Source organism: Mastomys coucha, unplaced genomic scaffold, assembly GCF_008632895.1.
Source record: "Mastomys coucha isolate ucsf_1 unplaced genomic scaffold, UCSF_Mcou_1 pScaffold18, whole genome shotgun sequence".
Classification (NCBI taxonomy): Eukaryota; Metazoa; Chordata; class Mammalia; order Rodentia; family Muridae; genus Mastomys; species Mastomys coucha.
The window spans coordinates 7623727-7645074 of NW_022196900.1; the positions used below are offsets into that span (position 1 = coordinate 7623727).

The window sequence follows — 21348 nt, forward strand, 5'->3', positions numbered from 1 at the left end:
TACTTAATCTCCTGCTGTTTTAGGATGAGGTGCTAAGTGCCTGAGACCGCAGTGTCTGGCCTCAGAGGAACACAGAAGGCGGGTCAGCTACAACAGCATAGTAACTTAGATAAGTAAACTTTTTATTCTACAGCAACCCTAAATGTCTCGTAAGACAAAGTCTTACCCTCTGCTCCCGCTCTTCCCCCTCTGCTGCCTCAAGAAGAACGGACTAGAAAGAAGAACACCACACTGGGGCTGGCCCTGGGCAATTGAGGGTTCTGTCGATTCTGGTTTAGCCATCCCTCCCTCCAAACTCAGAAGCACCGCAGTGGATGGCCGCTGGTGATGGTGGTAACTGTCATCAACAAGACCGAAGGAAAAAAGTTCTCCTTTATGGATGGGGACACAGGCAAAAGGAAGGGATGGGGTTTGTGTAAAAGGCACCACAGTGGCAGGGCCAGGCCCTTTTCTTAGATCCTTTATCTACAAACTTGAACTCTGGTTCTCAACCCTGAAGCTCAAGCTTGTCTCTTGCACAGGCTGGGACCCACCCGTTGTGGTGCAGCTCTCTGTGAAGGGAGCTCAGTCCACCAGTTTGGCCACCAACCTGGGGCAGCCCTCGGGAGCGGCCCACCTGTTGAGCACCCATATACCATGCTCTGCTGAGCCCTTGCCACACACGTCCCTGAAGCCAGTGGCTGGTGTCATTATGATATTACTCTGCAGGTGAGCAGGGAAAGATCCTGGCTTAAGACCAGCTAGTGGCTGGCTGTCAGAGCGTGCTGGCCTAGTACGGAGAGAAATGCACAGTCAGGTTGCAGGAGAAAAGTCCTGGGGGTCGGGGAGAGGTAGTGTGGCTTGGCAAGGCCCATCTCTTTCCCATCACCTGTCACTTCCCAATGAGGCTGAGGGATGAGACTCTGCCCTGGGTCTCCTTTAAGTCCTCAGTACTTCCAGGGATCAAGCCACTTGCCAGCTGTCTACAAGCTATGGGCCCAAGGCCAAGCTAGAAGCAGCTGTCATGAGAATCCCACACAGGTTCTCCTTGCCCCAATTTCTCTTTCAAACGAGACCCCGGTTATCCCTGAAGCCCGCTAGCCCCACAGCTAGGAGTAGGGTGGGGTAGGTGGGTGATAGAGGTGACTTGATGAAACCCACCTCTTCCAGCGTTTGCCTGCAGACAGAGACGAGTGACAACATGTCTGGATTCTGCAGGCAGATGGCAAGGTTTGAAAGTCAACCTTGGGCAACACGGGGCCTTAGCTTCTCATCCGGAGAATGAGGATGGCAGTGTCCAAAAAGTAGGAAGGAAGCTCCCCCACCCCCAAGTGTTCAAACTGATCTCCAGGGACATGAAGACATGAAACATTAATTTTTCTATTTTTTTTTTTTGGTCCTTTTCTAAAGTTTAATCCACCATCATCAAATACTCACAGCAGGAAAAACCAAGCGCGGGTTCTTTGTAAGTTAACTTTATTGAGATACGATCTACCTACATCACGCTAGATTCACTTAAGAAGGAGACAGGGTGGCTCACCCCTGTAATTCCAGGGGAGACTGAAGCAGGAGTCCAGGGCTAGCCGGGGCTGCAGTACTAAGTTTAGGGCTGTCCTGGAATAGAGAGTAAGACACTGTCTCCAAAACATCAAAACTGAAACAAAGGAAACACAGGGAAAAATAAACAGATCCTGGCGTCTACCCTCCGACCTGCCCAAACCCGCACCTCTGGCTTCGGAAGGCTGAGTGAGTGAAGGAGTCTGAACCCTCACCTGCCTAGGGTATTGGCAATACCAACAGGAGAACAGAGTCAGGAAGCCGGGCCAGCCTGCCCCCCCCCCGTCTCCTGCCTGTGTTCCAGTCTGGCCCCTCCACTGTTCTGCAAACATGGAGTTGAGCCCCTAGCTCACAGGCCCACCCCTGTCACCCAGATCTGGACACTCCTGTGACTGCCACCTGAGTCCTGTAACTGGTGGCTCGTGAATCACACAATGTACTTCTCACTGTTCCTGGAGCCTAGAGTCCAAGATAAGGCTGCAGACTAGGAGTGTGCAGGAGGGGCGGCCAGCTGGCTTCCGGGTTCAGGCAAGAGTGCCTGATGGTCTGTGTGTCCCCAGGGTAGAAGGGGTGCCTCTCTTGGGACTTCTTTTGCAGGGACATGAACCTTCAGAAGTGTTCTGCTTTCCAGATCCAACCAGCCCCTCCTGTGCCATCACCCTGAGGTTTCAACAAATGAACTTGGCAGTGACAGGAACAGCTAAACCACAGCGATCCCAGGAAACAGGAGTGTGTAGAGGTGGCTGCGCCCTGGCTCTGTTCAAGAGCCGGCATGGCTCTCAGGGCTTTGGGCCAGAGGCCTTAGCTTCCCCCTAAGACAGTGTTGCAAGTTACTAAGCCTCTCTGCACTTCATGCTTTTCTAACACAGAGAGAGAGAGAGCCTTAAAAATAGTACCTCCCTCACTAACTTGTGGGACTGCACCCTGCACATGGGTGGGGGTGGTTTAGGTAATCAGGACCTTGGCCTCTGCCATTCTCTTTCTTGCTCTCTCCTGCTTTCCTGGTCTTCTTAGAGCCAACCTATTTTAGGGGCTTCTCACTGCCTCCCCACACCCCACCTCCCACAGTTCAACCCTGTTTGGCCAAGTCAACCTCTCAGAGTCCCCAAGCCACCTACCTTCCTAGAATGGCTGTCCCCTTTTCTGTGGTCACATTCCTCTACTCCCTCCTGCTTGCCTTTTCTTTCCTCAGTCACCTTCTGCCTTCCCTAACAGACAGCTTTCAAATTCCTTCTGGCCTACTCTTTGGTGAAGGTGTTTAGTAAACACTGGGGTCGGCCTGGGGAAGAGGCCTGGAGTAGTAAGTGCTGTTCAACAGACAGTAGCCCTGTGGCTGTCATCACTGATGTTGATCAGGCTGCCCCTCAAGACCTCCTTACTCCAAATCTAATCACACCTACCACATCTCCTGGCTCACTTAGAGTAAGGAACCGTAATAGCATCTTTAATTATATCCTTTTCTACTTAGGTTGAACCACATGAAATCATCATCATCATCATTATTATTATTGTTAATTTTAAAAAGGTTTGCTATAAGCCTTTCTTGAGTGGTTTAAACTAACATATAAGCACCTTGTAGATGCCCAGAAGGCATCCAGAGAGAGAAAGAGAAAGAATGAGGTCTCCTGGCCCTTCAGATGGAGTGTGAGTGCCAGGTGGCCTCACCCCGCCCTCTGCATCAAAATGAAGCTGCAGTATCATCTGGGGGTCTTCTCATGACTGGCAGAGAAGAGGGAAAGCTCTCCAAGGTCGGATTCAGGGCTATTTAAGAAGAGCAAAAGCTTCCAGCAGAGTCTCATGAGGGGATCTGGAGGCCCTCCCCAAGGGAACAAATGTATCTCTGGGGGAAGCGAGGGCGGCACGATTTCTGGATGTCCAGAGCACTCTGGCTCCTCCTGTAGAAGGCTCCATTGCTAAGCTGTGCAGACTTGGTCACCACGGAGGCCACGCCCACTTCCCAGATGGAGACACTGAGGTGGAAACCAGCAGGCCAGAGACCACTGAGAGGACAGGGTCTGTGTCTACCACCTGACCTCGGGGCCTTTCCTCCTGACCACTTGGGCAGTGGTGGGGTAGTATCTTGCCACTTAGCCACTGCCTTTCTTCAATGTTCCAGAAGCCTCAGCTCCCTCACTGTCAGGACACTCCACGAGAGGAGTAACACACCCGTGTCTCTCCAGTGACCTCCTCAGGGTAAAGTCCCCGGAGGAGAGGCCTGGGAGCAAAGTGCAGGCAGATCCACTTCACAGACTTTTGTTTCTATGGCTGCCAGATTACCCTACAGAACGACACGCCTCAGGCAAAAGCTTGCAACCTTGCCAGCACAGGTTTTTACCTTCAATGTTTATATCTTGCTGCTTTTACAAAGCAACAAGACAGTTTCATTTATGACATGTTTTATACCACCCACCCCTTTTAAAATTGGAGACAGGGCCTCATATATCCCAGGCTATCCTTGATCTCGATTTGTAGCAGAGGATAGCCTGGCTTCCGTGAATGAATTCCCCCATCCTCCTCCTCCCACCTCTAAGTGGAGGAATTACAAATGCAAGTCTCCAAGTTCAGTCTATTTGGTTTTGGGGATGGAACGCTGCCAACTGAGCTGCATCCTAGCTTCCAAGCACCCCATTCTTGGAAATAGGACTCCTGGCTGGTTTGCTGTGTGGCTCTTACCAGGCACACCCCCTTCAGGGGTAGGCGATTATCTGCTTGTAGGATAAGGGCGTGGGGTGAGATAGATGGTTTCTAGACTGTCCATAGAATAAGGGCATGGGGTGAGATGGTTTCTAGAGACCCTTTCAGGTCAGAGAATCCGCAACTTCATCCACGGTACATTTTTAAAGTTCAGGATGACTTTGTAATAAGTAGAACCTCCCTTGCTCATACAACATCCACTGTGGCCTCCTAGATCACAAAGGTACACAATGACAGGGGACTCAGGTGGTACTTAGGGTTTCGAGCTGGCGCTGGGCTCTGGCAGCCACACTTATACTTAGTCGCCCTTTATGAGGGGATAATAACACTCATTCGCAGTGAAGCTCTGGGTTGGGGCTTCAGGGCAAGGTCCCTACCACTCTGCTTTGGCCCTGGCATCCCATAGCTCCTTACAATGCCCACCTAGCCCTCTGCCTGCCCACCTAGATGACACAGGGCTCACCATCTGCGCTGGGCCTGAGGGAAGGAGAGGGTCTCCTCCTTTAGTCCTAAGAAAGTTCTTGGGGGAGTGAGGGGGGGCAGGCAATCAGGGGGTGCTGAACCTGTTCCTTAATTAGGACAGATGTCAGGAAATGGGCAGAAGTGTCCAGAGATGGGTCCAGGCCTTTCTCTCCCTCCACACCCCTCAAGAGATGTCAGGAGGTGAGGGAGGTGTAAGGACATATTCCTACGCTGAGGCACAGGTGGTTATGAACAAGGCCCTGGACCATTCGAGGAAGAGCAGGCTCTGAGGCAGAAGGGCCCACATGCTATCGCTAGCTAGCAGGATTGCAGCCCCAGCAGGAACAGATTCCCCAGTTTCAGCTAGCGAGATTCTCCATCTCTAGAAGAATGCAACACAAGACCTTCATCAAGAGGCATCTCATAGAACTTCCCAGCCCTATACCAGAGGTCTTTAAAGACCCTACAGTCACTGCACCCTTAGACACATGCTCAGTTCTCCCAACCACAGGAGACACTGGTCTTCCTGGCAAGTGGACTGAGGTCCGAGTGTGGCAGTGCCAACCCTGTCCCACCAGGCTGGTACACAGAACTGGGCTCCTGCAGCTGCTTAAGGCTCGGACCAGGACGTCCTTCTCCATTGCCCGAATGCAGGTGGGTGTCTGCTGGGCTCGGGTCCAGGCAGGTCTGAGGCTGAGATCTGGCCACCGCCAGCGCGGGGCTCCTCCTCCAGCCCCAGGAGATGAGGCTGGTCTGGGTAGCAGACTGCTCGCCCCACCCGCGCGCGCCCAGGTCGCCTCGGCAGGGACCCGGGGATGCTTCCTCCTCCACCGTTTCCCGGGACTGGAAGCTAAGGCCCCCGCGGATAACGCAGCCAGGGCAGGGACAATCACGACTTGGGTACACGGGGCACCTGGGCCACACCGGGGCCTGTCGGGACTGAATGCCGCGCCCAGGGCGGGCCGCTCACCGCCGCAAGAGGCGCGGGTGTTGCGGACTGGCCCCTAACCTCTGGAGCTCGAACCTGGGGTGGGGGTAGGGGGTGTCGTTGCTCCAAGTCATCCACCGAGGGGGCGGCCGCACCACTATCCCATTAGGGAAACTGAGGACCGGAGCGGGGCAGAGCTTTGTGTGAGGTCGTGCGGGGGTCTAGAGGATAGGTCTCTTCGACCCCGGGGGCAGCATCCCTCCCGCCACCGAGCCGCAGCCCGGGCGCAGCGAGCGTGCCGCCCGGCCGGGTCCCGCCCTACCTTGTCTGCCGCGCAGGTGGCGGCGGCGGCGGCTCCGGCTCCCGCTCCACGCTTCGCGCCGCCTGCGGAGTCCCCGCGCCCAGCGCCGCCGCCTCCCCGCGCAGCCCGGCGGGCGGGACCGGGCCGGGCGGGGCCGGGGCGGGGCGGGACGGAGAGGCCCCGCCTGTGCGCCGCCCGTCGCCCGCAGCTCGGATCCTGTCCCGCGTGCACACACTCTCTCGCCTCCTGCACGCTCTCGCCGCAGGCTGTGGGTGGGATTCGGGTCTCGAGCCTCAGTTTCCCCTTGCTGAGATGGAGACAGTCACCGCACCAGCCTCCCCGGTGGCTCCAGGCTGGATCCCGCAGCGAGCGCCCGGACCGCAGCTCGGCAGGCGGCGGGAGACCTGGAGAGCGGAGGGCGGCTGCGCATCCGGGAGATCCTTCCCACTGTTACCAGTAGGGGGCGCTGCGTCCAAGCCTCTCCCGCTTTCAGCCCCGTGCTCACTGCATATGGAAGACAGGACGTCATATCTTTCATAATAACCACGCCACACCACCTTGTCTTGGAAAGGGTTCTTCCGTGTCTTGTAGTGATGTATTTGGTGGTGGTGGTGGTGGGGCTAGCACGGTACCTGGCACATAGTAGGTATTGTATATGTTGTTAAGTAAGTACACAATTTATTACATTCGATCTACCAACACCTTCAATGAAGTCATAATACTCTCATTTCATAGATAAGAAGTTGAGACTTAAGCTGAGTTCTTGGTAGGCTCAATAACTAATTTAATGTGTGTGTGTGTGTGTGTGTGTGTGTGTATGATTTGTCACGGTGGGATTGAACGCTAGGACCTTGCTTGTACTTGACCATTGAGCTACACGGTGAGACCTCTCCTCTTTTTTTCTGAAACAAGAGTTCACTAAATTGCTCAGGTTGGCTTTTGAACTAGCCCTCTTCCTGCCTCAGCCTCCAGGAGCTGGGATTATAGGACTATACCACCACATTCAGCTCTGGTGAGTCCTTGATCACTTTAGCGGCCACTAAAGCCTTCCTCTGGTTCCGGCTGAACCACAGTGCCCTGGGCCGTTTTCCTTCCTAGAGCGGTGGGTTTCCTGCATCCAAATTTCCCCTGCATCCCCAAACTAGGCTATTTGGAGCTGCACTGGCAGAAGCACACTGTGGACAACCACAGCAGTTGGATTTTTGCACTTTTCTGTGGTAACAAAACATTTTTATTACTTTTTAAAACCTGTGTCTATGTGTGTGTTCTTGTGTAGGGGTCAGAGGAAAACTTTCAGAAGTTGGTTCTTATTTCTGCCATGGTACTTACTCCTGGCTGGCTGTCCCTAAGCTAGCAGGTAATTCTGCTTCCCATCTCCAAGTGGGAGAGCTGCATTCAGCTTTTTACATGGTTCCTAGGGACAGGACTGAGGCTGTCTGGCTTGTGTGACAAGCACTATTACCCTCTAAGGCATTTTGCCAGCACATTCACTTAGGCATTTTGCTAGGCCATTTGTTTTATTAAGCTTTTTTTTTTTTTTTAAGAGGGTCCCACATAGTCCAGGTTGGTCCAACACTGTCTATGAACTAAGAAGAAATTGTGAACTCATTCTCCTGGCTACCTCCTAAAGGCTGGGGCCATCATGCTGGGCCCACTAAGGTGTTTCTGACTTGGCTTTATCTGGGATCAGGCTGACTCATCTGATATCCCAACTCGGTGAAGGCGGAGGCCAGGGTCTTTGGTGGTCCTCTCTCAGTATCATTCCCCTGAGTTCCTGCTTCCATCATCTCCTTTTGAAGGTCTCTTTCAGAATCATTTTGAAAGAAACTCTTGTCCATGGGTGCCAGGCCAGTTATCTGCTGGGACAGGCTTGTTTGACAGGGATTCTTTGGGGACTATGGGCATATGGACCAGTAAATCAGAGGGGAGACCTGCAACCTGGCATGCTTCTTCTGTGTCTGGGGAGGGGCCTCCCCTGTTTCCTCTTACTTTCTCCTAATCCTGCCTCAGGTGTGAAAGGCAGCCCCTGACAACCCCTAAGTTACACACCAGGGGACACAACCTACCAGGGCCTGGTCAGACACTACAGGGTGTGTTGGACCTGTGGAACACCACTGATTGACTTTCTTCTTGTCTTGTAGAATGTGGCTGTGTGGCTGTGGCTGTGTGTGTTTGTGTTGTACTGGGAGAAGACAGGCCCCAGGGCAAGGGTCTATTTGGGGATATAAGCTTGAACAAAGTAGTCTGGAAGGGAACGTGTCCTTCTCACATCAAGTCTTTTGGGTCCCTAGTCCCTGTCCCTTTGTTCTCTGTGATAAGGCCTGCTGGTCCAGGGGTGGGAGGGGTGGAACATGGAGTTCCATCTCTGTTCTGGGTAGGAAGGTGGAACTGTGGGATCAGATCCTCTAGCCTCTGAAGCAGTGGCCCCTGGGGAAGGGGCAGCAGCTGTGGGGCGAGCAAGGAACCTGACACTAGGGGTAGGCCCCAGGCCCTGAGGGAGGGGCAGGCTCTGCTCCAGCAGCAGCCCAGAGAGTCTCAGGCTCGACGCACCCCTTTGGTTTCTGTTCCAGTTCAGGCAGCTCAGACACTCATCGTTTTTCTCTTATTTATTTGGTTTTTGAGACACTGTTTGGCTGTGTTGTCCAGTGTTGGAACTGCTGGGATTGGAAGTGTGTACCCCACACCTGACTCCCCTTTTTCTCTTCCTAGAGTTGACCCTATGGGGGTGTCCACAGGCAGTCCCCTTCTGTGTGACACTGGAGTTCATTAAGTTCTCTGTGTCCTGTTACTGGAGCTTGACATTGGCGAGTGCCTCAGAACTAGTGTGTTTTCAGTCTGCCTGATCGGTCAGGGCTGAAGGAGGCAATTAGGCTCAGAACGCTAACCCCCCAGGGTTAGCAGACCTCATGGCTCCAAGAGCAGCTGAGCCCAAGGCCTAGCACTGCTGGAACAAGGTGCAGCTTGGTAAGAAAGCTGCTCTGGTCCCCCAAGGAGGAGCGCAAGTGCTTGGGCAGAGTTCTCCTCTAGGGAGAGGTGAGGAAGAGGAGAGGTAGGGGCTGCGGCTTGGGGGTAGAGAGGGCACTGTTTATCTAGCAGCCTGTGCCCATGGTTTGACTTGTTTTTGGCTTTGTGGTGGTGCCTTTTGGGAGAGCCAGTCACCGCCTAGCCGTGTCCCCTCCATGTTAAGGTTGCTTACCAACTCGCTCTGGTGAGCCAGGTGGGCTGCTGCCTTGCTTGCCCTCCCAAGCCTACCCTGTTGGCCCCACATGACAGAGGCATGTCAGAGTGGATGCCTGCTCAGGGCCCACTGTCCAGCCCACATCAAGTTCCTCAGGGTGACAGGCAGGGGATTCCCTGAGATGTCCCCAGTGGGCTGTAAACAGAAGGTAAGTTTTAGGCACAAGGCTGTAGAGATGGTCCCTGTGAGCAGGGTGGTCTCAACACAGATCCAAGTGGCAGCTCAGAGGGGTTATTGCTTGGACAGACAGATGCACTGAAAAGGCAGGCCTTGAACTTAGGGTGCCACAGAATGGTGACCAAGGCCTGGAGCCAGAGGGTGCCAGTGGGAACATTCCTGACACCTCGTGCCCAGGAGCACTGGTAACGAGACTGCTTCTGTCGTAAAGGTGGAGAGCCATCAGCCATAGGGACGTAGCTTTATGTCATCATGGCTCTGACAGGAGGATGTGAAGGTCAGGGCCATGCTCAACTGCACAGAGTCTGAGGTGAGTTCCCGGAGACCTGGTCAGAAGACGAAATCCATACTGAACGAAAATGGTGGTGCCTCGGAGACTATTCAGGTGACCCAGCATGCATTTCTGCCTCCCTGTGTGTTAAAGAGCTCTCTGGGGCTCTGACACAGGCTGGCCAAGCCTGGGAGACTATGGCCTGGAGAGGGCAAGGGCCTTGTCCGGGGTCACACAGACTTCTGGCCCTTGCCTGAATTCTATCTTCCTGCCAGCAAAGGTAAGAAAGGCTTTGAGGACAGAGTGCTAGGTCAGCTGTCGCCTTCTCCTTCGTCCTCGCTGACACAGCCCTCGGGCGCTGCTCTGCCCTGGGACGCCCGTCTCTGCAAGTACTCGGCTTTCAGCAGCTCCAGCTCCCGCAGCTCAGCCTCCAGTCGCTCTCGGTGGGCTGCCCGCAGCTGCCGCAGCTGCTTCATGGGAAAGGGGTTCATGTCATTGAAGGCGATGATCATGAGCTTCCTGAAAGGAAGGTGCAGTCAGCCAGGGCAATGGCTGCCAGCCATTTGTTTGGGGCCTGTCCTGACACTTATCTACCCTAGATCGGTGGCCCTGCCTTTTGGAGCTCACCTTCCAGGGGAAAAGACCATTCCCACCTAGAGCTGAGGCTAGAGGGAGCTAGGCAGACACCTGACCCAGTAAGGAAGGGCTGCTCTGGAGGACTTCCTGGAGGAGGGACATGGATGCTTTGAGGATAGGAACCAGGCTCAAGATAGTGGTGGCAGTGGAGGAAGGGGGCAAAGCCAGTGGTGGGTTGGTTGTCCCACACACCCTGGGTATTGATGGCAGGGTGAAGGTGGGCTGTGGAGCTTGCTTGCCATGCAAGGATACTGAGGGAAGGGCACGGGGTGGGGCGGCAGAGGCGCGGGCAGCTCACCGGCTGTCGCAGATAGTCTTGGTAAAGAAACGCAGGTATTGGTAGATCTCCAGGCTGTCCTGGAGTCGCAGGATCGCTTCCTCATTGTACTTGAAGATGGCCAGAGCATATCGGAACACCACCTAAGGCACAGTGGGGTTTCAGGCGGGGTACAGGCCCAGGCAGGTACTGTTGGGGGTGGGAGGCATGGGGACACAGAGCCTCCAGGAATGTGGAGGTTTCTGGCAGGCTAGAGTGGAAGCCTAGGGGCACATAGTGTGGGGCAGCCAGTGGGACAGGTGACAGGAAGCCCTAAAGGGAGCACAGCTGGAAGCATTGCTTTCTGCCTGGTCTCTGAATGCCTGAGCTCTCTATAAGACATGAAGAGGCACTGCCCTGCTGGAGTCAAGGGCGTTGGTGGGTCTCCTGGGAAGGTCACAGGAAAGGCTTGGACCAGACCCAGGCTTCAGAGACAGAGCCACTGCTTCCTCTCATATTGCACAGAGCACTTTGCGGTGTAAGGAGCTGAGCTCTCAGGTATCACAAATGGCCCTGACAGGTGGCTGTCTTTCCATTCAGTGGGGCCCGGCTGGGCAGTTGGGCCCAAGCATAGTTACCTTGGTCCCTTCATACAGGAAGGCATCCCAGACTCGCAGGAGGATGTCGCTGATGAGAGAGTCGGCAAAGACCACGAGGAACCAGTTGAAAGTGATGAGAGAGAGGTCTACACGGTGCTGCCCCAGGTGCGCAGTGAGTCGGGGCAGCTTCTCCGAGAGGAGGTCCTGGAGCACCCGCTGGTCTGCCTGGAAGGCAGAAAAGGCCCACCAGTTCTGCTGGCTCCCTCTCTGCCTGCTATACAGGCCCCATGTCAGGACTCCCAGGCAGGCCTGTTTTGTACCAGGGACTACGGTGTGTGTGTGTGTGTGTGTGTGTGTGTGTGTGTGTGTGTGTGTGTATGTGTGCGTGCGTGTGTGTGTCAGATGCAGCAACATCACCATGCCTCCCGACACTTGGGCAGAGCAACAGGCTTTGCCACGGGTCTCTTCATGGGTAAGTCCTTGGCCTCTTCACCCAGCCAGTGCCCCTGGCAACTAGTTTGTCTCATGTTTTCAGGAACAAAAGCGTCTTCTTTAGACCCATATTGGTCTGACTCTTAAGATGCCTGGTGGATACTTGGGGTGAGGGCCTGGGACAGATGCTAATATCGCAGTGTGTCCTGCCACGTCGGGTGGCAGGAATCTAAAGCAGGAAGTTGCAGGCCACAGCTGCTAGTGACCTCTCCTGGTGGCTCTACCTTGTTTATTTCAGTGGACATGGCTGGTTACTCCTGGAACAGCTCCTTCCTCCTTGGCAGTGCCCTGATCTGTGTCCCCTCCTGCTCCTCCTTGCCTAGAACCATGACAGTCCTCCCTGTGCAAGTCAGTCTGGGCTTCAGTGTTGCCGTGGTGAGGGATGCCCTTCCCTTCATCACTCAGAGGCATGACAGCATCAGAGGCCATGGCCAGCCCAGAGCCCCATGTGAGCCACCAGATCCATGATGAAATGGGACCAAGAACTGCCTGTGATCGGGGCAGGCTCTTCCCTCTGTTGGTGACCGGGGACGCTAGGTGAGGTCCCCAGCTGCCCATCTTCTCTGTTCTCAATGTGGCCAATTCTCCAAAGACAGAGTAAACCAAAAGCAAGCTTGATGCTGGTGCTCAGTGCATCTCCCTTTCAGAGGTGTTAAGATGCAGCGGTGAGATAGGGTATTTCCCAGCCGGCCTTACGGTATCGGGGCAGACCTAAGACATGGTTCTGACCAAGAGAAAGCAGAAAGTAGAAACTGCAGACCTAAACTCCAGTGGCCACCTCTCTGCTTCTGGTGTACACACCATGGCCACAGATGGGGATTAAGGGTGGTACAGCCCTCTTGTAACTAACTGGTGACAAACATGAGGACGGCAGAGCAGGGAGCTGGAGGGAGCCTGACCCTGATGCATCAAGGACCATACTTAGCCCCTTCCTCTCTGTGAGGCCGGGTGCAATCTCTTCTAAGTCTCTCCTTGCAGCTGTACTTGATCCCTGCCACCCCAAAGGGCAGCCCAGGAGGAGTGGTGGGTGTGAGACATGATGGCAGGAGGGGAGAGAGCTGAGGAGGGAGGCTGGGAGAAGGGAGGCAGATGGGCTGTCTCAGCCTGAACTGGGTGGGGACTGGGACATGACTTTGCACTTAGAATTTTTAAGTCCACAAAATGACCTTATTCCTATTCTAGAGTAGGCTGGCCTGGGGTTCTTTGCCTGACTCAGGGCAGCAACACTCCCCAGGGATATGGCAGAACCACAAGCATGTGCAGGGATGCCAGGCCTCACCCCTAGCCCACTGCCCAGCCCACTGTCCTGTGGTCTCTCTCTCTCTTCTTGACTGGGAGATGGCAAGGGACATTGATTCCTGTTTCCCCTTCTCCAGGAGGCAACTTTTCCTGGTGGCATGACGTCACCACTGGGCTAACTTGCAGGTGGGCAGGACCTCACAATCTTAAAGGCCCTCAGCGCAAGGGAACTTCTAGCAGTCAGAGAGGGTTCAAAGGCCACTGTGTAGGAGAGGTCTGATCCTGATCTGCTGACATGAAGGAACTCCTCTGGGGTGTGGGGGTTGCCTCGGGTGGGGACCATGTACCACCTCCGGCTCACCTGGGATGCAGTCAGTGTCTTGCTGTAGTACTCAGCCGGCAGTATAGTCTCCACAATGGCCACCAGGCACCAGAAGGCACTCTCCTCATCCTCTAGGACCAACAGGGCGATGGCCGCCAGCCTGCAGAGGAGGGAGGAGCCAGGAGTGACGCATAGCAGTTGCAGGGTTGCATGACAGAGGCAGCATCCTGGGTCCTGGGCTGAGTGTTCCTATAAGGCACTGTGCTTAGCCCTAATCCTGGACCAGGCTGGTAGTCATGGCACCCGGGGTGAGACACTGTTTGGAGGAGGATGTTCAGATTGATTTCCAGACCAGTTCAGAATGGGCTCTGAAGCTGGGTTGCCTGGGTGGGAACTATGGTAAGAACTGGTTCCTGGGTGACCTTGGGTAAACTACTTAGCCTGTCTCAGCCTCCGTCACCTCATAAGCATCAGGGCTGGGTGAGGACCAATGGTCAGCCCTGTTCGGCAGTCAGCACATTTGCTGTCCACCCGGTGCATGGCATGCAGTCAGTGCTTGGTAAGTAGTGGCTACCGTCGCCTTCACGCTGGCAAGCTCTGAAAGCCTGTCAGGGACACTGCCCACCTGTCAGAGCTGGGTGCTCCCAAAGGAGAGCAGACTTTGTGCCTGACTCACTGGCACATGTCTGTGCTGAGCACACACAGCCTTTCCTCCTAGGCGCCTTCACCAGTTATGAGGCCCTACTGAGACTGGGGGATGCACGAGGCGTGGGGTGGGGCAGAGGCAGACTGACAAGTCTTGGGCTGACCAGAGACATCTCCCCCAGAGGAGCACCCTGCTTCTTCCACCTTCCCCGAGGGGACACATCCAGGCCGACCCAAGAGTACACTCCCCAGCACATCTTCCATGGACCCCGGTAAACATAAGGTCCCACAGAGTACACTCCCCAGCGCATCTTCCATGGACCCTGGTAAACATAAGGTCCCACATCTGAGGGAAGGAGGCCCATTCTCCTTTCTCAGCTGATCCGGAAGGCAGAGCTCTGGCTCTGCCTTCCATGTTTACACAAACCCTCCTGACTCTGAGCTGAGTGCAAAAAGAAAAAAACAGCCGCAGGTCTCCTGGGACATCAGAGGCTCTTGGAGCAGGGGGAGGGAACCTGTAGAGGTCACCAGGTTCAAGAACAGAAAACGTACTGTGTATCAGCTACCGCTCTGTCAGTGACCAGGGGAGACATATGTAGTCGATCCTGGAACCTTTTGCTGTAGAGCCTGGACACTACCCCAGACATTCCTTCAAACAGGTCTCTAGTAGTTTCTTCTTACGGGTTACCTCTGGTCAAGGCAAATGTCTTAATGCATAGATGGAGACACTGGAACTCAGAAGGCAAAAGCAGCCATCACTTAAGATCATCTTGGCAGAGGGGACCCAATCTCGGATGCTCAAGTCCACCCTTTTCACAAAGCCCAGGATGTATTCAGATCAGGAACTCCAGTCTGTATTGTCTTAGACTTTTGCATGCAGACGGCCAGTTATTGGAGGTCAGTCCCAACCGTGGCTCACCACTGCTAACGCGGGCAATTACAGTGGGGCACCACCTGAACAGGCCTGCAAAGGCATGTACAGGGGGTGGCAAGAAATGCATTTAGTGAAAACACATTATTTTTATAGGGAAATGGACTTCAAATGCTTGCTCTGAGCTGGCAACACACATCTCCGCATTATCTGTAACCTCAGGAACAAGCCGCATTTTGTTGCCTTAGATGAACTTTTTATTCAGCCACAGTGTATGCAATTCTAAGATTGACCACTAGATGGTGACACAGACAGCCATAAGGGACTTGCAGCTGCAAAAACATTCTCTCTCTTGAGATCGAGGCAGGCTCTATCTAGTAGACATAGCTTTCTATTTAAAGCAATAGTATAAATATTTGCATGGATACCAATTATGTGTGCTTGCATATCAATTTAAGCAAAGGCAGCCTCAAGAGATACACTGAAGGGCACCTGACTCTTTTTGCTTCACTTGTTCTCCTGTGGCCTTCTTGTTGGTGTTGCTTCCCCCTGGGCATTCTGCTCCTGAGGCTGATTTTTAAGGCCCTCCTACTATGACAGCTTTCCCTGTCCCTTAGCCACTGGCCAACCTCTGGAGTTCAGAGCCGCTGTGTGGCTAAGGCCCTTGGCCTCTATAAAGGGCACATTGGATCAGAAAAGCTTGGGGTGGATCAGCATCCCCTCTGGCCCAGCTCCCACTTAGAGGGTGGGTTGTAGGAGGGACAGGGCATGGGCCAATCCAGGGCCAGAGGCTGCTGGTCTGCCATGTGTAGTGGAATTCTGCACAGCTTCCACAACCTCTCGGGTCTCAACTGGAAGATGGGGGCCCCACCTCCACCTGCAGGGTCAGAGCTTAAAATTCACCACTCATCTAATCCCAGAGCTTTTGGCCCCTCACAGCTTTTGTTTCCAGTTTTTGGAGAGTTCTAGGGATTAAAGCCTTGAACATGCTGGGCAAGCATCCTACCATTGAGTCTCAGCCTCAGGTTTTTTGTTTTTTTGTTTTTTTTGAAACAAGGTAGTCATTAAATCATGTAAGCTGTCCTTGAACTCAACTATAGTCCATACAGAAAGGCCTTGAACTTGTTATTTTCCTGATTCAGCGTCTTGAGTAGCTAAGATTATAAATCTCTGTCACCAGACCCATCTTTATGCCCCCTACTCTTTATTTTTGGTCAAGAATCCATTAACATTTTTTTGCTTTACTTGTTCTATGGTTTTTAAATAGAAAAAGAATTACTCATTATTTTTATGTGTATCTGTGTGTTACATGGGCTTATGTGCACCACATTTATCTGTGTTACATGGGTTTATGTGCACCACATTTATCTGTGTGTTACATGGGTTTATGTGCACATTTATCTGTGTGTTACATGGGTTTATGTGCACATTTATCTGTGTGTTACATGGGTTTATGTGCACATTTATCTGTGTTACATGGGTTTATGTGCACCACATTTATCTGTGTGTTACATGGGTTTATGTGTACCACATTTATCTGTGTGTTACATGGGTTTATGTGTACCACATTTATCTGTGTGTTACATGGGTTTATGTGCACCACATTTATATGCATGTGTCCATGAAGGCCAGAAGAGGGAGTCACATCTCCTAGAGCTGGAGTTATGGGTAGTTTCAGGCCACCGTGTGGCTGCTGGGAACTAGATCCTTGTCCTCTGGAGGAGCAGCAAGTGCTCCTAACTGCTGCCAAACTATGCTGGCTAGAGTTTTGTCAACTGGACACAGCTAGAGTCACTTGGGAAATGGAATTTCAACTGAGAGAACACCTCCTGGAGTGGCCTACAGGCCAGCCTGGGAAGGCATTTTCTTAATTAGCATTTACTGAGGGAGGGCCTGGTCTACTGTGGGTGGTGCCACCCCTGGGCAGGTGGTCCTGGGTGCTGTAAGAAAGTAGGCAGAGCAAGCCATGGGAGCAAGCCAGCAAGCAGTGTTCCTCTATGGGCTTCCATACCAGTTCCCTCTGAGCTCCTGCCCTGGCTTCCCTGGATGATGGACTATAAGCTGTAAGATGAAATTAGGCTCTCTGCTCCTCCCTGTCCCAGAGACAGCCTTATCCCGTAGACAAAATGGTTAAGGTCGGTTTGAATGGATCTGGCCATATTGGGCGCCTGGTTACCAGTGCTGCCTTCTGCTCTGGATCTGGCAAAGTGGAGATTGTTGCCATCAACAACCTCTTCAACTACATAGTCTACATGTTCCAGTATGACTCCAACCATGGCAAATTCAACGGCACAGTCAAGGCTGAGAATGGGAAGCTTGTCATCAACCGGAAGCCCATCACCATCTTCTGGGAGCAAGATCCTGCTAACATTAAATGGGCTGATGCTGGTGCTGAGTATGTCATGGAGTCTACTGGCATCTTCACCACCATGGAGAAGGCTGAGGCCCACTTGAAGGGTGGGGCCAAAAGGGTCATCATCTCCACCCCTTCTGCCGATGCCCCCATGTTTGTGATGGGTGTGAACCACGAGAAGTATGACAACTCACTCAAGATTGTCAGCAATGCATCCTGCACCACCAAATGCTTAGCTCCCCTGGCCAAAGTCATCCATGACAACTTTGGCATTGTGGAAGGGCTCATGACCACCATCCATGCCATCACTGCCACTCAGAAGACTGTGGATGGCCCTTCTGGAAAGCTATGGTGTGATGGCCGTGGAGCTGCCCAGAACATCATCCCTGCATCCACTGGTACTGCCAGGGCTGTGGGCAAGGTCATCTCAGAGCTGAACGGGAAGCTCACTGGCATGGCCTTCCGTGTCCCTACCCCCAAAGTATCAGTTGTGGATCTGACATGCCGCCTGGAGAAACCTGCTAAGTATGATGACATCAAGAAGGTGGTGAAGCAGGCATCTGAGGGCCCACTGAAGGGCATCCTGGGCTACACTGAGGACCAGGTTGTCTCCTGTGACTTCAACAGCAACTTCCACTCTTCTACCTTTGATGCTGGGGCTGGCATTGCTCTCAATGACAACTTTGTAAAGCGCATTTCCTGGTATGACAATGAATACAACTACAGCAACAGGGTGGTGGACTTAATGGCCTACATGGCCTCCAAGGAGTAAGAAACCCTGGACCACCCACCCCAGCAAGGACACTGAGAGCAAGAGAAAGGCCCTCAGTTGCTGAGGAGTCCCTACCCCAACACTGAACATCTCCCTTACAATTTCCATCCCAGACCCCCATAATAACAGGAGGGGCCTAGGGAGCCCTCCCTACTCTCTTGAAAACCATCAATAAAGTTCACTGCACCCACCCACCCACCCACCCACACAAAAAAGATGAAATTAACTCTTTCCTACCCAAGATGCTTTTAGTCATGTTGTTTTATCACAACAATACAAACACCAAGGCACCATTTCTCTAGGCCCTCTTAAACTTTTTTTAGAAATTACATTTATGTGTGAATATGTATGCAAGTGCCAAGTGTGTGGAGACCAGAGGACAACTGTGGGAGCTGATTCTCTCCCCTGCCATGTGTGTTGGGGGTTTCGAGTCCAGGCCGACCCTTTTACCTTCTGAGCCTTCTTGCCTGTCCCTTCACAGCTATTCTGAAAGAAGATTCGCACATGTCCCTCCTGGAATTTAACGCATTTAGAAAGGACTGTGCAGTCTTGCTGGGTTAGTAAGAGTGGGGAGGCTGTCTAGAGATAGTACCTGTCCCAGGCCATACAGCAATACATCCTGACAGTCTTGCTGAGAGAGAGGTCTGGACTGAGCTACATGACTGCTGGGAGTTTAACTCACAAATTCCAGAAATTATATACACATGCTCAATTTCACTCACATTTAGACTGGAAATAGGAATACAGGGCATCTCTGCCCTTGGGACCCATTTTTGAAATATGAGTGAGGACATTCTGAACGCTGATTCTGTGCTAAATAAATGTCATGCGTCACCTGCTCTGAAGGGAGAGTAGACAGCCTATGCAAAGTTAGCTTGGGGATGTGTGTGCTCGAATTAAATTGTGTCAAACTTGCTTTGGGAAATATCTGAGACTATGAATTTCTATAGGCAGGGTACACACGAGAGTGCCCCAGCGTTGGAGGGGACAGTCACCTCTGCCAACTGAGTGGTTCTATCCTCAGCGTGATCCCTCTCCCTCTGTTGTTGGCCGGAGTCAAACAGGCAGTAACCCAGGCTGCACCACTCACACTCTGCATTTGGGATTTCAGGCCTGGACATGAGGGGTTAAGGGACAGCTACAGTAAGGAGACTCGCTTTCTGAGCTCCTGTAAACACGGTGAACATTCCTAAGAGCTGCCGGACATTCTGCAGAAATGTGGGAAGCGCCAGTCCCATAAGGTGACACAGTACAAGAAGGGCAAGGATTCTCTGTCTGCCCAGGGAAAACAGCAGCATTAGGACAGGAAACAGAGTGGCTATGGTCGGCAGACTAAGCCAATTTTCTGCAAAAAGGTTAAAACTACGAAGAAGAGTGTGCTGAGACTGGAGTGTGTGGAGCCCTACTGCAGATCTAAGAGATGCTGGCTAGTAAGAGATGTGAACATTTTGAACTGGGGATGGGGGGGGGGGTGCGACAAGAAGAGAAAGGGCCAAATGATCCAGGTCTGAGCTGATTTTGTTATGGAGACAAGGGCTGAGGTCTCTACTTAGGTATCCCTGATGGAACCTCCATGCCGGAAGAATGAGTGGCAGAGGCTGCCCTTACTGAGAGATGTGAAGGGTGAAGATGTGAAGAGGGAGAGGCCAGAGCCTGGGTGGCTGCAGAGGGGGGCTAAGGGCAGGCCCAAGGGGAGGAGAGTACACAAGAACAATGCCACTTCCAAACTGGGCTCCTCTGGGTGGGTTTCGTCTCAGTACACGATCTTGACCCAGCCTGTTGGGTCATGTGTAAGCCACGAAGGCTACAGAGAACCACTCTCAACTGCTGCTCCGTGTGTAGAACCCCTCCCCCAAATGACATCAGAGCATACAGTCAGAGTATCCGAACCCCAGCCTCTCAGCCACGAACACGCCCTCTCTCTGTCTGTCTGTCTGTCGGGGGAGAGGGATGGGCCTTCTGGGTTCCGAGCTACAAAATGGAGCAGGGAAGAGGAGGCTATGTTCTCACCTCTGTGGGGCTCACCTGTTCAGGCCTTGACAGTAGCCAATGGTGGGGTTCTGCCAGGAGAAGGCCAGGAGCACACGGCGGAGCTTGTCAGGGAAGCTGGAGGTAGGGCAGGTGAAGTGCTTGTTGGTGGGGAAGGTCCTGTTGAGGTCCAGCTCGATCTGACGAGCAGCAGGGTGCTCACACGCCCGGCCCCGGGCCAGAAGCTCCTGGTAGCAGCCTGGAGCCTGCAGGTGCTGGACACGGCGATGGACCAGCCACCTCCAGACACGAGGACGGTGCTCTCGGGGCACGCCTGCTCGAAGCAGCTGCTTGAGCTCAGCTGAGGGCACGAGTTCCGTCAGGGTAGCCCAGCGGTCCCGTAGTGGCCGCTCCACAGCGTCGAGGGCCAGCAGGTTGTGGGAGCGCACCTCCAAGGCCTGGATCTTGGCTAGCAGTTTCAGGTCTTCCACCTCGTAGTCTGGCACCGTCAGGAAGCCATAATCATCGTACTCACTGCGGGCAAAAGGGCCACGTTAGCACGGCTGTCCCTGGATGGGCTCCCACCCAGGGTGCCCTGAGACCACTCCAGAGCCTGACCTCAGTTTGCTTCTCTGTACAGTTGGGAGAACCTCCTGAAGATGAGGGAGATCCCCTTGGTAAACAGAAGAGCTTATATGCAGCCCAGGAGAGATGCATTCACTGGCTGCAATTCACTGTGTGGGCTGTGTATGTGTGCCACCTTAGTCATCCCCAGGGAGCCTGTGAGGTGGGGCTCCTCACCTGCATTACTTGGGGGCTGAATACAGAGAGCAGAAAGGCAAAGTAACTTGCTTAGGGACACAAAGCAAACCTGGCAGACAACTGCCAGTGACCCCGGAGCTCTACAGACCCAACTTCCTGCTTGCTGTGCTCAGTCAGGGCTTGCCTGGTGGAGGCAGCTTGAGTAACTGTGGGTGTGGTGGCTATGTGGTTCGTGTGCCTCCAATAGGCCCGCCCGCCTCAGCTGTGTGCACCCCATACTATGTGCCTGAGTCTGGGGAGCCCACAGCTAGGTAGTGTTGGCATAAGTGGTCAGCGGCACTAGCGACAATGATCCCACCATGCCCACAGCCCCCCCTGGTTGCCCACTGGGTTCACCTGATGGGGCTCAGCCCCACGCTGTCGGCCTCTCCTGCTTCCCACTGCAGTGCCTCCTGGACCAGCTGCTGCAGCAGCTCAGGGAAGTTACCAGCCTCAGCCCCCGTTGCCTCCTGCAGCCTCCGAAGCCCGGCCAGGTACTTGCTTTCTACCTGGCAGTTCCTGGCTTGGAGGTAGGCGCACTGCAAGAGTGGAGCAGCTGGTCAGGCTTCTGGGCAGCTCAGGCTACCAAAGCCACGAACAGCTTTGGGCCCTTCCAACTCTGCTTTCCCTGCCCACCCCTCTCCTGGACCTGCAGATAGAGAAAGGAGGCCATGGCTTACAGCAGGGAAGTGAAAGAGACCCAAGACCAAGGAGGCCGCTGGGATCAAAACAAGGTGAGGGGAAGCAAGGGGCTATGCACAGGGCATGCACGGCTTGGGGTCTCATC

The 21348-nt window shown here is 53.6% G+C and overlaps 2 protein-coding genes and 2 pseudogenes across 6 annotated transcripts in view; 2 read left to right on the top strand and 2 right to left on the bottom strand.

Moving 5' to 3' along the window:
• Window positions 1–6032, bottom strand: part of Coro2a (coronin 2A) — a 55986-nt gene extending 49954 nt beyond the window's left edge. The window contains exon 1 of the mRNA XM_031377334.1: window positions 5943–6032. The gene's annotated coding sequence lies outside the window, so the exon portion shown is untranslated. The remainder of the gene's footprint in view (window positions 1–5942) is intronic.
• Window positions 6033–8512: 2480 nt separating this feature from the next.
• The window catches only part of Tbc1d2 (TBC1 domain family member 2), a 52840-nt gene continuing 40004 nt past the window's right edge, over window positions 8513–21348 (bottom strand). For all 4 annotated transcript variants that reach the window (XM_031377339.1, XM_031377338.1, XM_031377340.1 and 1 more), the window contains 6 exons: window positions 20919–21100; window positions 19818–20294; window positions 13191–13311; window positions 11138–11323; window positions 10542–10663; window positions 8513–10126 (listed from right to left, as the gene is read on the bottom strand). In XM_031377339.1, the coding sequence (XP_031233199.1) occupies window positions 9919–10126; window positions 10542–10663; window positions 11138–11323; window positions 13191–13311; window positions 19818–20294; window positions 20919–21100 (1296 nt within the window). In that variant the 3' untranslated portion in view covers window positions 8513–9918. The remainder of the gene's footprint in view (window positions 10127–10541; window positions 10664–11137; window positions 11324–13190; window positions 13312–19817; window positions 20295–20918; window positions 21101–21348) is intronic.
• LOC116095973 lies at window positions 16725–17792 on the top strand (annotated as a pseudogene). Its single transcript, XR_004120784.1, has one exon. The product of XR_004120784.1 is annotated as a glyceraldehyde-3-phosphate dehydrogenase pseudogene (transcript).
• LOC116095212 lies at window positions 18297–19303 on the top strand (annotated as a pseudogene).